The sequence below is a fragment of the Rhinolophus hipposideros genome, assembly GCF_964194185.1.
Source record: "Rhinolophus hipposideros genome assembly, chromosome: 14".
Classification (NCBI taxonomy): Eukaryota; Metazoa; Chordata; class Mammalia; order Chiroptera; family Rhinolophidae; genus Rhinolophus; species Rhinolophus hipposideros.
In genome coordinates, this window is record NC_138060.1 from 53,398,820 (window position 1) to 53,415,746 (window position 16,927).

Genomic DNA, 16,927 nt, shown 5'->3' on the forward strand with positions numbered 1-16,927 from the left:
TGCTGTACATTCTATGGGCTTTGATAAATGTATTATGTGTCCATACCAAAACAGACTGGAATGAGCATTTTCAGTCCTCAATGAAACAAATTCCTATAGAGTCTACAGTATTAACGCTGGTCCCTTAGAGGTTATAGTCACAGCTTCTCTCCCCATTATTATGTACAAACTCAGATTGTTATTGTTTCTAACAATTCACCAATACACAGTTCCTAAATTATTTTCTGGGTTTTTTATCTTTGCAATGTAGTGGCAACTCATTTTTCGGCAGTAATAATCATTTGTCCTCTGTATGGACTGACATCAACCCTTTAAAAAGTCCAAATAGAGGGCGGCCGAATGTCTCAGTTGGTTAGAGTGCGAGCTCTTAATAACAAGGTTGCTGTTCAATTCCCGCACAGGATGGTGGGCTGAGCCCCCTACAACTACAGATTGAAAACGGTGACTGGACTTGGAGCTGAGCTGCGCCCTCCACAACTAGATTGAAGGACAATGACTTGGAGCTGATGGACCCTGGAGAGAAACACTGTTCCCCAATATTCCCCAATAAACCTTTTTTAAAAAGTCCAAATCCAATAAGCTTTTAAGAGAACCCAATTTGTTTTTTGCAGTTGTCAAAGAGCAAATCTGGACCTTGGGCAATGGCTTTAATTTTCCATCTGCACATTTTAATAATATAGTTTACAAACCTCTAAAGAAAACATGTTGATTTCTGACCCACATCTCCTAACTGCTGTTTCTAAATTACTGATTAAAAACTTCTCTCCAATCATTTAGAAAACACTTTCTCTTGAGAAATGGGGGTGGAGGGGAGTGTAAAAAAGAAAAAAAAAGAAAAATTAATCATCACACTGAAAGTCTTTGGAGCTTTGTGGAGTTCCAGCCAGTTAAAACAGGAAGAAATAAGTAATTCACTTATTAAGTGTTCCACTTAAGAGATACAAAATAAAGATAAAACTTGAATTGTATTCTATTTTCAGAAACTGAAAGAGGTCACAACTTTTCCTTAATAAAATAAACGATAAAAATTTTAAAAGAAAAATATTTTAGGACCTGTTTAATCTTATGTTTTGTCAACTTCCTACCAACTGGTTTTAACTAAAACATCCAGGTATGCTGCATTCTTCCATAAGTCCAGTACTTTTTAAATGGGAAGCTTTAATTTTCTGACCCAAGAGAAAGGCGTGATACAAGGTGAATAATTTACCTTTGATTTTTCTGCATTTTCTCTATAAAATTCCGCCATCTGCTCCTCCTGTTCTTCAATAACATCCTTGAGGGTGTCTACCTGGTAGATCAAATTGTTCTTCTCATTGTCTAACTGTGCATTGGAAACCATGGCTTTCTTGTATTTTTCTTCCACTTCAGACAAAGATTCCTAAATGAAAGTCAAAGTCATCAGCCTGATATCTAAGATATGTTCATTGCCTATGTACAACATATAATAGGAAACTATAGCACTGGCACAAACACATGAAGATGCACTTTTGCAAAATACAGGCAGTTTGGGGAACTCCTTGTTTAGTAACATGCACATAAGACAGAAAGATGGTAATAAGCCAATAATGCCATTATAAGAATTTAATGTGCGGTCTGCTATCCAAGGAAACAAAATCAAGCAGCATGGTAGCCTCTGAAAGATGAAAAGGTGAGCAGACGACATATATTTTTAAGAGTCATAAAATGAAGCATCATCAATGTTTTCAGAAATGTTACTCCTGTAGTTTTTAACAATTTGTTTGGTATTCAGAATGCAATGAGACAGCAGAATACAGCCTCACTTTACACAGGTAAACTTCCTACTCATTTGAATTTTGCTACTTCCTAGATGTTTGTTTTCAGTACTTTCCTGGTCTAATGTAAATATATAAACATGTTTTTCTAGCAATTATTCAAATTTTGGTCATTTTTAAATAAGCAATAAAAACCGATTTAAAATAGAGCTACCACAAAATGGCTGAAATTTTATCTACTTCTGTTTTCTGCCTAAAAGAGCTTACAAGTCTGTTTTTCAGTAACAATATCTAGTTTGATAGCTTACTACTAACCACTAAACTTTTTTTAAAGCTAAAAAAAAAAAGGCATTTCACATACCATAGTTCCCTGAAAATAAGACCGGGTCTTACATTAATTTTTGCTCCAAAAGACGCATTAGGGCTTAATTTATATTACGAGCATCCTGAAAAATCATGCTTATTTTCCGGTTAGGTCTTATTTTCGGGGAAACACGGTACAAAAAGTCATCAATGCTGGAAATAAACTTTAAAATATTAACACAAATATTTATCAAACCAAGATCAGTGATATGAGAGGCCAGAGCACTTACATTTATGATCACTTGATTTTTGACAAGGCTGCCCCAGACAACTCAGTGGGAAAAGAAAAGTTTTTTTTTTTCAACAAATGGTGTTGGGACAACTGAATATCCACATGCAAAGGAATGAAGTTGGATCCTTTTCTCACACCATACACAAAAATTAATTCAGAATGGACCAGAGACCCAAATGTAAGATTTAAAACTATAAATGTCTTCAAGGAAAACATAGCCGTAAATCTCCATGCCCTTGGAGTAGGAAATGGTTTCTTACATACAGAACCAAAAGCACTATCAACAAAAGGAAAAACAGACTTCATCAAAATAAAATAATTCTGTGCTACAAGCAATACTATCAAGAAAGTGAAAAGACAAACCATAGAATGGGAGAAAATATTTGTAAGTCTTATATCGGATAAGGAGCTTGTATCCAGAATATATAAAGAACTCCTACAACTCAGTAATAAAAAAGACACATAATTCAATTTAAAACTGACAAGGACTTGAATAAATATTTCTCTAAAGAGAACATACAAACGGCCAATACACACAGGAAAACATGCTCAGCATCATTAGTAATTAGGGAAGTGCACATCGAAACCACAATGAGATACCACTTCAGACCTACTAGGATAGCTATAATCTATAATAAAAAGAAAAAAGAAACAAAGTGTGGGTGAGGGTGTGGAAAAACTAGAACCCTCATACATTGCTGGTGAGAATGCAAAATAGAGCAGCTGCACTGGAAAACAGTTAGGTAACTCCTCAAAATGTTAAACACAGAATTACCATATGACCCAATGAAAAGTTATGTCTATACATAGACTTGTACACAAGTGTTCATAGCAGCATTATTCATAACAGCCAAAAATTGGAAACAACCTAAATGTCTATCAACTGACAAATACAAAATGTGGTAAATCCATCTGATGGAATATTACCTAGACATAAAATACAGAGAGAGAGAGAGAGAGAGAGAGGGGAGAGAGAGAGGGAGAAAGAGGTACACATGTTAGAACATGGATGAATGTTGAAAACATTATGTTAAATGAAAGCTCAGTCACATATGACAACATACTGTACGATTCCATTTATATGAAATGTCCAGAATAGGCAAATCCACAGAGACAGAAAGTAGATTAGCGGTTACCCAGGGCTGAGTGTGGGAGTGATAGATGAATGGGGAATGACTGCTAATTTTATGGGGTTTCTTTTGGGGATAAAGGAAATGTTCTAAAATTGGGTTGTGGTGATTGTTATACTACTGTGTAGCTATGCTAAAAATCATTGAATTTTGTACACTGTAAATTTTATGGTATGCAAATTATGTCAATAAAGATACACACATTTACATACACTTCATAATGTTTCACAAACTAGGATTGTATTAACAAGCAATGTTTATACTAGAATTGGGAACAAATACAACCCAAAGAAAGAATATAAGCAAAGTCAATTGTATAATGATTTTAAATAGTAGTATCATGACACAATGCAAAATTTAGAATGAATTCGATCCATCTTAGAAGCTAATAGCATTAAAAAAATCCTCCTCACAACTCAGTCCCATATAGAATGGAGCATAACTGCATGAATCAGAATCAAACCTAGTGCAAGCAATAGATGCGAAGACACAATATATAACACAATAAATTTGACATAAAGTTTATGTAATGTACTCGTCCTTTAAACAACAGACCATAGACGACTGTTTTCAATTCAAGTATCAAGGCAGTTATAGTGATTTTAATCTAGCTTACATAGTGATACCCATTAGGAATTAGTTGTACTTAAATCCATCTAGGGCAGTGGTTTTCAAAGTGTGGGTTCTGAACTAACAGCAACAACATTATTGGGAACCAGGTAAAAATGTAAATTTTCAACCCCATCCCAGACCCATAATCTGTGGGTCCAGCAATCGGTGTTTTAACAAGAGTGGGGAAAATCACCAAAAGGCAGATATACTTAATCAAAAATGTCATAAACAATGACCCAGCATCCTTTTTAAATAGGATACAGATACATCACACCACCATGCTTTATAATAAATCAGATCTTTTTTAAAAAAATGATTTTTCTCCCATTTAAAAATCATTTCAAGGATAAATACTAACCTGAAGTCAGGTTCAGTTATACACTGACCATAAATTAAGAAAAAGGATCTTATCTGTTCAAAGTCTCAAATAGATTTAATCGGTTCTTTTGTATCCTTCAAAGAATGCAATAAATGGTAGATCTAAAATGTGAGAAGAAATGTTTTAAATAAAATAAAAAGCAAGTAAGAATGCCCCTCAATCGCTTGCTTTCCTGATACATGAGACTTTAATATGAGTGTATTTAATGTATTGGATTAATTCCTTTGATCCAAGATATTTCCAAAAGTCACATCTCTAAAACCTTAAAAGGGGGATCAAGTTCTGAAGATTAGAGCAATAAAACTAAACGAGCACAAAGCATCCTAACTCTGTAATTCTCGTGATGTTTCCTGACAATCTCACATTGCCATCTCAGCAGCATCCAGGCTTTCCTCACAGGTACTCTCCATAGGACTTTCTACCTTTTTTGGTCCTGAGTCTCACCTGTAAGTTTCTTGTGGACAACAATCACCTGCATGAAGGTTTGGCTGGAAGCTGGGCTACTTCAAATCACACCAAGGAGCTTCACTGGGTATATCCTGAGTCACCTTTCTGAATGTTTTGCTTATGCTTTTTCAGAGGCCTGATAGTATTTCTATTTCAAATAGGGACATGTGTGTGTTCAGAGGAACTTTTAGTTTCCTCATATTAGGCTTGAATTTCATAATAAAAACATGGAGAAGAGTGTGATAACCAAGTGCCATTTGTAACCAAAATGTCTACCTCACATGAACACCTGTTTTAAAAACTGGTAGTCATCCTTGCTCAGAAAAGATAAGGCCCATTTAAATTTATCTCCAAGTTCTTTAAGGCACCGAATCTGTAGAACCCTTTTTAACGAAAGGTTAAAAAAAAAGAAAAAGAAAACACAGGCTTCAGGGTCCTTCTTCCAGAGAGAATATTTGTAATAATGCTCTCTTAGATGCTTCTTCCTCCTGCCTTTAATATTGATTGACAGAAATAGGCAATACTCTCTTATTTACCTTGGAAGAATTTTAAGGTCTGATTCTCAATTATAAAGTATCCTTAGAATACTTTTTTAGGTGTTTGCCCAATTCAATTTTGTATGGCTAAGACACAAGAGACATTCAAGTATTTCACAAGGTTTAAAATCTGTAAGGTATAAAATATTTTACCAAATATTCCAAAAGCGATATACTAAACATTTAAACATAAGCAGAGATCGAAAGTTCGCCTTTCCTATGCATTGCAGGTTAAGCACACGCTTGAAAGACAAACACTGTTAGTGAAGCTCTGTGCAGTGGGGTTAATAGAACTCGTGAAGCCACCATTACCAACACTTCTGCGTACAGACAGCATGCTTGGGCTGAAGAATGGGCCCTGATACCTTTAGTTCTTTAAGCCCCTGCATGTATCTCCCTTCTACATCCTGTATCTGGTCCTTAAGGTCATAGAGATCCTGCGGGACATAGGAATGAACCATTGCATAAAACCATACATAAACATACCTTCAGTGTCAAAAGAGTCAGATGAGAATGTGATCTGGCTTTTGTATATTTTAGACCAAAGGCAGAAAAATCAAAGTACACATATGTAACTGCCACTCCCAACCACTGAGAGAGGCAAACCGATCAGCTGATAGTGGGACTGGGGAAGGTCTGGAGTAATCAAACTAAAGTGTTAAATATTTTCTTGGCATGTCCTGTTGAAACAGCATTAGCAAATGGGGGTGGGACTGTATATGAAAAAAAGCTATATAAATTGTAACATTTGTAACATACAACTTTTAAAATTTTATAAATCATTTAAATAATTGAGCACAAGGCTTTACCTAGAACTAGTAAAATATATAGTAAAATAATTATAAGCAGCAAATTTTACTGATTCATGGAGAAGTTTTAGAAAATATAATAAATGGATATGGACAAAGTTGTCTTTCAATAATTCGGTTACTGACCTCAATTAATTTGCGAGAAAGGATGTAAAGGGAGGGAAGTTAAACCCAAACATTTTAAACACCAAGTCAAATGAGAGACTACCCTGAGAACATCATTTAAATAATGAGAAAAGCATTTGTTCCAAATGTTACCATAATCCTTGTTTAAAAAATAAAGCAGGTCAAATTTTAAACGTAAAATATTGTTTCCCTGCTACATAAGGTCTATTCTGGATGTTGGATTTACAGGAAATAACTGCCACAAGGCCCTAAATACAATACTGCAATAACAGGCAGGATCAATTATCCAAAGCCGATCATACACAATTTCTGTATTACACTTCCCTTGCCCCCTTCATTCCCTCTTTGGTAGGTTTGTTTGTCTTTTACTCATTGATTCATTCAACAGACAGTTATTGAGGACCTATGAGGAGCCAGATGCCAGGATACAAAAATCTCCTTTCGCTAAAGGAAGTCATTCTCTCAGAGAAGAAATACAAGGCAAGCACAAGCTAAGGCTGAGGCTATGTCCTCCTGCCTTTTGTCCCCCTAGAAAATAGCACCTAAAGGTAAGAGTTTTGTTACCCAACTTTGTACTCCCAGCACTTACGCCTGATACTTAGTAAGAGTAAATACTGACACCTTCCAAGTCATGGCCATGCTGGCCAGGGGCAGCTCTCCTCTGCCACCACTGCCACTGTTCCAAACCTCTCCACCCTGTCCTAACCCCCAACCCACTTTCACTAGCTCCCCACTGCACAAGCCAGACTCCTGCTCCACCCTGCCTACACTCTTACTCTGTCACCACCTGCCCCTCCCTCTTCCTCTACTAAGCCAGTGAGAGGGAACCTCCAAATTAGGCCACCCTAATTAGGCCTAATTAGGCCATCTTAGCTCATCCTCTCACTCACTCAGGCATTTTGCTCTGTCTGTTGCCCCTCTCGTTCCTCAGACTTCATATTCTCTCTCTACTGGCTCAACCCAACCAATGAAAATAATATTCAATCCTGCCTTTAGAAGAAAACAAAAACCTTCTCTTAACCCTCTATCTCTCTCTGCTACTGACTAATGAACTTCTTATCCTCCAGTATTCTCTTCAGAGCAAGTTTTTTACATTTTCTTCTCCCATCACGGTTTTGACTTGTTCATCTCATCCTCATTGGTCAATCACAGAGTTATTGTCCTCGCCTCCAGTGCTTCCTCCAAACTGTGGTCCTTCAGGAATGCAACTCAGAAAGCATGTCTTCCCCCATTTCATACCCCACAATTTTGTCAGGGTAAAAGTGAATTCATTTTAGGTTGCCAAACAAGATGCTTGGCAATTGGGCCTATCACTACTTCTCCAGCCGTCCCTGTCACCCACCACTACTCACTTCTCATCCCATCCTCTGGCAAATTTACTATACAGATAACTTTCTGGTTCTCTGAATGAATTTCTCTCAGGGGGAAGAAAGCCTTCCCCCTTCAACCTCTCTGCCTGGTTAAGTTTTATTCTTCCTTCAAACCTTAGCTCACAGTTTTTCTCCTTTGAAAAGCCTTTGGTTATCTCGTCTCCTAGCCCAATTTAGATGATGCTTCTCTGAACTCCCTTAACAGCCCTGTCCTTGCTACTACCATTATATCATACCACTTGGTTTTACTAGTTTGTGTCAGCTGATCTTCCCTATGAAACGATGAACTCCTGAAGTCCAAAGTGTGTTTTACTGCCTAAATCTCTAGGACCACAGGTTCAGTAAATGTTGAATGAATGAATGAATGAATGAATGAATGAATGAATGAAATTTTTATTACTGCCCTTCTCCCATTGCTCACAAATAGCAGGTTCTGCAAATAGACATTTAAAGAAATACATTTTGAAAATCCCCATCTTTCAAATAGACGGGTTGATAAGAATGGAGACGCAACTAATGGTTAAATAAACTTTTCATTACTCAGGTATTTCTGTTATCCCAAATATTATTTTATTTGTCTTATCAAGAAAAACTGAGAGATAACTGTACTGAAGCAGCCAAATAATACCATAATGGCTCACAAGACTAATAATTCCCAGAGTCTGTTTCCTTGTACATCCACATATTTTCCATTTAAAATATGACCAATTATTTCTGAGAGAATTACTTTTATACACATTCAAAAGGGTTTTTTTTTGTTGCTTCGTCTTGTTTTTTTGCCATTTTTAAATTAGCAGAACTCATTCCAATATCATCAAAAGTTCAGGAAAAAGAACAGAAAAAAGAATTAACTAATCGCCTTCCTTTCAGACCGAAGTCACATTCTTGAACAGTAATCACAATTGTTTTTTAAAGAACTCATACTCCTTTTCTTTCTACTGCGTCACATTACATGTTAAATAGTTCCAGGATACTACTACACTACCAAGAAGCCAAAAAATTGTTTTTTAAAAAGCACACCAAAAATTTCAGTTTACCCGCAATTCACTTAATGAGGTGTCTGGATCTACTAAGCTGCTGGTGTCTCCGCTTCCTCGTCTAGACGAGTTTCCACTTAGAGGGGTTGTTGCTGAGGCAGAATTTCGAGATGAAGGCTAGAGAAAAGAAACATAACACTTCTAAGTCTTGTTTCTTTAAAAATATGTTTGCTATGGAAACTAACAATGGGGCAGGACGGTGAAGGAGATCTAATACAGTGTGGATGAGAAGTTACCAAGTGCAACCTGCAGGCAATTCAGATTGGCTTTGGGGAGGGGGTACCCAGAGAAGGGCTCAGGCACTAGAAGCATGACTTCGTTCACTCAAAGGCTTTATTCGAACCTAGAGTTTGTAAGAACAAAGAATGAAGTAGTGTTGTGTGAGAGTTATTTGTTTTCTGAGTTTACCTTTGCTGTACTGTAAACAACACTGGGGTGAGTACATCAGATTAATTTAAAAACAATTTTAGAATTTTGTAATTGATATGCTAATTGGTAGTCCCCCTATTTAGTTCCTGAAGCTGCTTCTTTAGGATCTTTTCTTTTTCTAATACTTTGTTGATAAAGTTAGAGATACTATTTGCAGCTGAGAGCAACAACACCTTGTATCACTATGAATTTAGACAGCTCTCCCTGTAATTAATTTAAATGGGAGCTTGTGCTATCGGATTAATAAATGGCATAGATCTGAGCTGTCCAATAGTAGCTCCTAGTACTCAGTACTTGTCATGTAGTTAGTCCAAGTTGAGATTTTTTTTTTTTACGTGTAAAATACACACCAGATTTCGAAGGTTTAGTGTGGAAAAAAAGAATGTAAAATATCTCAATAAATTTTCATATTGATTATGTTGAAATATTTTGGATATTTGGGTTAAATAAAATATATTCTTTAAATTAATTTTACTTGTTTCTTTCAACTGTTTTAATGTGGCTACTAGAAAATTTTAAATTATGTTATGTAGCTTACATTTGTGGCTTGCACTATATTTCCATTGGACAGAACTGGTATATCTTTTTTGGGTATAGCATAAAATTAATCCTGATAATCTCTCTAAGATGAGTTTCCAAAAATAATTCTAGAAGAAAGTTAGAGACTTCGACACAAAGCAACTCCCAGAAAGGAGTTATTTTGCTTAAAAAAAAAAAAAAATATATATATATATATATATATATATATACACACACACACACACACACACACACACACACACACACATCTTAAGGGGAAAAAAAATAAGAGTTTGTCACCACTATTCTTAAAGACACTTCATTTACAATGTTTATGGCTTCTTCTCAGGATCAAATTCTAGAGAAATGAAAATCAAAACAACAGCCAAAAGCTTAAGAGGTGACATTCAGGGAAATAAAATGCAGTGTCTCCTCTCCTCCCAGTGCTTCACATGATTCAACCTCCGAGGAATTTGGGGGGTCAAGGACAGGAAATGGATGAGGAGAGGAAGAATATCTCCATCAGTTCAATTGCAGTAAAACAAAGAATGAAATAGTAGTGGAAAGTAAGCTTAATTGACCTTGAGAATTTAATTCCCTTAGGATTTTATATACTCACTCTTGTATAATTTTCGGCATACTGTTTGTCAGATTTTTCATCCAACTAGAAAAGAACAGAGATAAAAATCAGGAAAGATGCTTAGGCATGTTGATTTTTTTAGGGGGAAAGAGTGACCTCATTTCAGTTCTCCAAGTTCAATTGATGTTTTGAACCTAGAAGTAAACATACTAAAGCTGAATAAAAGTTAAAATACGTAAGACAAAATGTCAAGAATTTTAATTCTTACCCTAAGGAAGACATGAATAACCAACTGTCCTTTAACAAAAGTGTAGAGCTTTTAGAGAGATTTTCTTTTCTTGCTATTTGAACATATTAAGGAAAATTATACATAAACTTAAGTTTTAGCATTGCAAATGTTAACACTTAAAAAAGACTTGTACACTTCAAAAAGAAAAGTCTGATAAAACCAAAAGCCAAAAAAACTTTGTTATCTAAACATTATTAGGACACAGGACACGGAGATAAGACTAGTATACTTAGCTACAAAAAGTTCAAATTGGTATGTTAAATATATCAATTTTCCCCACATCATTAAGGATTCCGTTGTTTGTCTTTTTTGTTTTGTTGTGTTTTTTTTTAAAGTAATACATGCACACATATCAAAGAAGAAAACACAAAAAACATGAAACAGCACAAAAGACTATGAGAAATAAGCTTCTCTCCCTACCACATCATATCCTGACCTCCAATGTTTACTGCAAGGGCAACCAACTCCCAAGTCTTTAAAGAATTCTAATAGTTGTCTCAAATATATTCTATATCCTTTTTCCCTTATCAAGTTTCAGTGATTAGAAAAAGTACTTTATTTTTCTTCATGGCCAATTGTCACTCCTGGACCACATGATATATTTAACTGATTTACTGTCCGATCTCTCTCTTTAATTTAAACCCTATATCTGTGTTCTTTTCTGTATTCCTAACATCAAAAGCACCTGGTATATAGGACTCAAAATTTGTTGGATTAAGGAATCAATGACTCATACCCTATCTGTATTTATAGAGTGACCTCTATTTTAACAGCTGCATATATCTCCTATTATCTGGACATACCATAACTGAGTTATCCTATCTTCTGCTGATAGGCCTTAAGGTTCTTTTAGTTAGACAATGTTTCAAAAACAGAGGTTCCTTAAAGGTCTAGTCCAAAACCCTGACTTTAGCTAAGGAAAGAGAAATTTGAAGGTGAGAGATTTTGCTGAAGGTTGAACAACTACTAAATGTCAGAGCTGGAACCATATCTCAGTTTTATGAATTTATGCCCTAGTATTCATATCATTCATCTGTATATACTGTCCCAATTACCATTAGGGGCAAAAAGTCACATAGAGATTTAACTAAATAAAAATATATCCAGACTCCAATTACTAGACCAACCCTCTGGAGATTTGAAAACCTTCCTCAGTTAATTATTAAAACACAAAACATCATTATTTCTGGCTCTATTCAGATCACTCTAACTTCCTCATATTTGAAAGCTTTTCTGTTCTTTTTCATTATTCACATTTATCACATTCATTTTCTCATAAATAACTTTCATTATGAGCCACTATATAGGTAATATAAGTATACTATATTAGACTTTGAACTCTTTTTGCTACTTCTTGCTGTAATGCTCTAAAAAGGTATTGATTTTAGTTCACACTGCTTTTTTTCAACCATATATGAAATGTTTTGTAACAATCAGGCAATGAAAGCCGTTTCTTTATTGGCAATTTTTGCCATAAAAAGGAATAATCTTCCATTGCGTCTATACTACTAAAATACATTACCTCATATTTAATGTGTTATTCTTCAGAGTGAAAGAAATACTACATCTGAATAAACTGCCTTATTTTCCTCAGAGTATCTTCCAACTCTCTTCTACTAATGAATTAAAGAGAAAAACAGCATTCAGAAACATTCTCCTAGGTCTATTTGAAGTTCTGTCTCATGTCCCCCTCCCACAAAAATGACCCCCAAACCTACCCATTTTTTGACAGACAGTCAGCTTGGAATAATCTTACATTTCAGAGGTTGCATCACTGAACTAGGCCATCGCAATGTTGACTCCACTGCTTTCTCTCTCTTCTGACAGATCCCGATTGTCGCAACCCGAACTGTCCATGTGCCAAGCCTCAGGGATTGTTACGCCAGCAAAAAAATGCCTAGAGCAGGCATGCCGCAGTCCAGTTATTTTGGCTGCAGTGACTTGGCCAGAGACTCTTCAGTTCTCACTTCTCAGCCTTTGTGTTACATTATGCGCCGTCTTCCACTGAGACAAAAAACTAGTTGAAACCTGGTATTCTAAAAGCCCAGTGCTCTAAAAGCCAGGGGGTCTACACTGATACACTGCAACTATAAGCTAATGTTCCTAATGATGACCCAAAGAGTCTGCCAGATCCTGAAAAGGCTTTTTAAATACAATAAAATTTAATCATGTTTAATATATATTAAGGTATAAAATAGGGACACGTTGAAACGGGTACAAACCTTCAACTGTAAGATGAATAAGGTCTGAAGACCTAATGTAAAACATGGTAACTATAGCTGATTTAAAAAATTATATATAAATAACATGGAAAAGATGAACATGCACTGATATGAAAAATGATTCTAAGATTAGTCAGTGAAAAATCAGGAAATAAAGGCGGTATGTACTATATGCTCACAATTCTATAAAACAAACTTCAATAGAGAAAAATAATGAAAATAAATCATCAACTTGCTAAAAAAAAAAAAAGGAAAGAAAGGAAGTGGATACTGAATGGTAGATTAAAATTAAAACAAACAAACAAAAACCAGTAAGCAAAGCTTTTATTTTCCCCTAGTAAGGCCCATCAGAACTTGCTCATTAATGTTGACTATAGTTTATTATTCTTGAAAAATTCTTCTAAGTAATATTATGCTATTGTACTCTTAAACAAACAGATAATTTGCCAATCAAGAAAAGGGTATTTTTCCTTAATAGTTGTAAATAGAAAGTTAGCTAACAGGCTTGTAATATTTTGTATTAGTATTAATGTTAAAAAAAGAGTACATGATAGCAAACTTTATATTCCCATTTGAATGTTTAAAGTTCAAAAGTAATATTTTCTTAAAGAATTTCAAATTACCAACTGGTAAACAAAGTCTTAAATATAATCTTTCCCATATATCAGTGATAAATGCCTTTGCCTTATGTCTGGGACATCTGAAAATGCTTTGCTCTTGACATTATAGATTGTTTCTCTTGAAATCTAAACTCCTTGATCATTTGTTGAAATTAGCACATGCCAGAAGTATTTCTTAGAATATATACCTTGTCAATCTTTAAAACTTCTGTTTCTTCTTAAAAGAAAGATATTTATTATTCTCTGACTAAGAGGGCCTTTAAACTTGTTTCAGCAAATAGCTACTTAGTTTGACAGGTAATTTTAAAGTGTTTATAGTATAGTTTGCTTAATGTAGTCATTAAATTATAATCCCTTATTAAATTCTAACTTACTTTATACTGACATGATAATGCTGTTCAAAAATTGTTTGGAAAAAAACAACTAGAAAACAGAAGATCTGATTCTCCAAAGACAAAAGGGAAGGGAACAATTAATTTTAATCATCTCCCAAAGCAAAATTGGTTGAGGATTCCATTCAGAAATGGTCTAATTATTAGCAATCAGTAAAAGGGAAGTTAATATATTCATTTCCTTTACTCTAGCCTGATCTATGGGGCAGAAAGGAAAACAGTGCAGAAGAAAATTAGAGCAAGAATAAATACCGTATAATGAATGTTGCCAAATCAGGGCTGGCACCCTTTTACAGTACCTCCAAGCTCAGAAGTTATAAACTAGCAGACTAGTTCATAACTAGCAGACTACATACATATATTTGATCCACAATGGGGAAGCCAGAAAGTATCGTATAAAGTTTTGAACTTATGGTCAGCATTTTAAAATCAGGCTATTTCACATAAAAGAGCAAATTTCCAGCTTATCTTTTAAAAAACTGTTAGTGAGGGGAGAAATCTTACCAAGATCAAGTTCATTTTTTAATTTGTCCAAAATGAGCTGAATTATAGTATACCCTTTAAAAGAAATAATATTAGAGAAAAAATTTTGATATAGAAAAGGGACCAGCAAATATTTTAAGCATGGCCAAAAGGCAAAATTAAGGATATTATATAGGTTTCTTAGATAATCATTGAAAAATATAAAGACCAAAATACAGAGGGTGCCAAAAAAAATGTATACATATCTTAAGAAAGAAAAACTGTATTAAAATTGTAATACTCAATATATACCAATAACAAAAGATGAATACAAGTCATGTTTGACTTCTGCAATTACAAGAGGTGCTCAAAGTGGTTACCGTCAGCGTCCAGACACTTCTGATTATGGCTAACTACTGCTTGAGCAATGTTGACCAAAGGGTCTGCTTGTATACATTTTTTTTATTAATTAAACTTATTGCGGTGACAATTGTTAGTAAATTTACATACATTTCAGGTGTACAATTCTGTATTACATCATCTATAAATCCCATTGTGTGTTCACCACCCAGAGTCAGTTCTCCTTCCATCACCATATATTTGATCTTGTATATTGAAAATTTTTGAATGGAAACAGCATTTTAGTTGTGGTGGATGAAAAAAAAAAGTGTATATATATATATATATATATATATATATATATATATATATATACACACATATATACACATATATATATACACACACACACATATATATGTATATATATATAAAAACCACTGACTCACAAACTATAAAATAACAGAGGGCTGACCAGATTTGCCAACTTGCTCTCGATAATCTTTTGTTTATGTAATAAGATACACAGCATGATGATTATATATATATATATATATATATATATATATATATATATATATATATGCTATGTACATTGTGTGTATGTATAGCAAATCATCATGTTATATACCTTAAATATGTATGATTTGATTTAAAAACATGTAACCTATTCAAAATAACTACCTGGGAAAAGAAAAGTTATTTTTAATTAGTAGAAGCCGGAGGAGATTTTTTAAAAATTGTCAACCTTTTTATTTTTGTGCAGTTACTAAAATAAACTGCCAAGAAATTCTTGTAATGAGGACATAACCACTAATTCGGACATCACAAATTAGAGGCTAATAGAATTCAAAGTTTTTAAGAAAAAAGGTATACACAATAAATTAAAATTGTTTATATCTATAGAAAACAGGGTACTACGCAAATTACAAAAGAAGCAATATTTCAGGAGAAAGACGTGCGAGCCCACCTGCTAACTTTGTGTGCAGAGAGATTCCTTGGTCTGACCCAAGGTTAGGTGGGGCTGTTGCATAGCCAGGTTTGAGCCACCAATCCAGAATACTTACGGACCACACTTAAAATTACTTTATAGGATTAAAATCATTCAGAAATAAGTATTTAAATACAATCAGTGATGTGCTAAAATAAATAATTATCTCTCCATTAAAAACGCTAAATTTCCTGTTAAGAAACGCTGCTTCTCATCCACTGGCCTGCTTGGTAATCATACAGTGTTTGTCCGCGAGCAAAACACGAATGCCAGCAACAAAGAGGAGACGTCACAGAGATAAAATCAAACTGTGAGATAAATCAGGCAGGTAGAGATCTGTTGGTGGGATTCCTTCATTCGGACAAATGCCTCTAGGCATCTACTGGATGGTCTTTCCTAAATTCAGTCGCTGATAAATGTGAAAGGAACAGGTAGGCATTTCTTCAAAGAACGCCATAATCCAAATGTTTAAGATCTGTCGGATTCTTCCGTTACCATAAATTAGTGACGCTTTACTAGGTAATATATTTTGTTGTTCAACCTTCAAATTTTACCTTGAACTTTATAGACTCACCAAAATAAAAGGGGAACAAAATTTTTAAGACCGATCACGAATACCTAAATATGGACTAGGTACTAGATGGTTTTAAGAAATTATTTTTAATTTCATTCGGTAAGATAATGGTATAGTGAGTATGGAAAAATTCTCAATTAGAGATACACACTGAACTATTTATTGGGAAATGACATGATGTACAGGATTTGCTTTAAAATAATTCAGGGGGGAAAAGGGATGGCAAGGGGGCGAAATAAATTGAATAAAATTTGCAAAATATTGCAATTGTTACAGCTGTTGATGAGTCCTATGAGGGAAAATTTCCACAGGAAAAAAAGTTTATTTAAAAATTAGACTGTATATCAATATATAAATTCTAAAACAAAACATAACTATATTTTATGCTCATGTGTTTAAGTAAGTATTTCCTAGGCAGTAAATTAAGTTCCTAATTTTAAAATCGCTAATGTATTAGCCGTTAGTCACAAGCCTGAGACAACAGAACCATCCCATGCAATAACTCACGCTGGTCAAATCTGGGACACTGACATCATCCACCTCAGAGACAACGCTCCTCCTACGACTGGAGCGACTGAAATAATCAGCGGCAGAAACCTTTCAGTCAGAAAAAAATGAGATACTTTAAAAGTTAAGAAAAGAGAGAAGGAAAAGATAAGAACATTGGCATAGAGGGGAAAAAAAATTTTGGGGTTGTGTCATAAAGAATCATGAAATGAAATGAAGAACCTACTGC

At 34.6% G+C, this 16,927-nt stretch overlaps 1 protein-coding gene across 13 annotated transcripts in view; it reads right to left on the reverse strand.

The window, feature by feature from the left end:
- Window positions 1-16,927, reverse strand: part of LRRFIP2 (LRR binding FLII interacting protein 2) — a 101,643-nt gene that overhangs the window by 26,688 nt on the left and 58,028 nt on the right. For 6 of the 13 annotated variants that reach the window (XM_081073019.1, XM_081073018.1, XM_081073017.1 and 3 more), the window contains 5 exons: window positions 16,699-16,788; window positions 10,342-10,386; window positions 8,775-8,891; window positions 5,798-5,869; window positions 1,208-1,378 (listed from right to left, as the gene is read on the reverse strand). In XM_081073019.1, the coding sequence (XP_080929145.1) occupies window positions 1,208-1,378; window positions 5,798-5,869; window positions 8,775-8,891; window positions 10,342-10,386; window positions 16,699-16,788 (495 nt within the window). The remainder of the gene's footprint in view (window positions 1-1,207; window positions 1,379-5,797; window positions 5,870-8,774; window positions 8,892-10,341; window positions 10,387-16,698; window positions 16,789-16,927) is intronic. The other 7 variants (XM_081073014.1, XM_081073011.1, XM_081073013.1 and 4 more) reach the window with 2 other exon arrangements.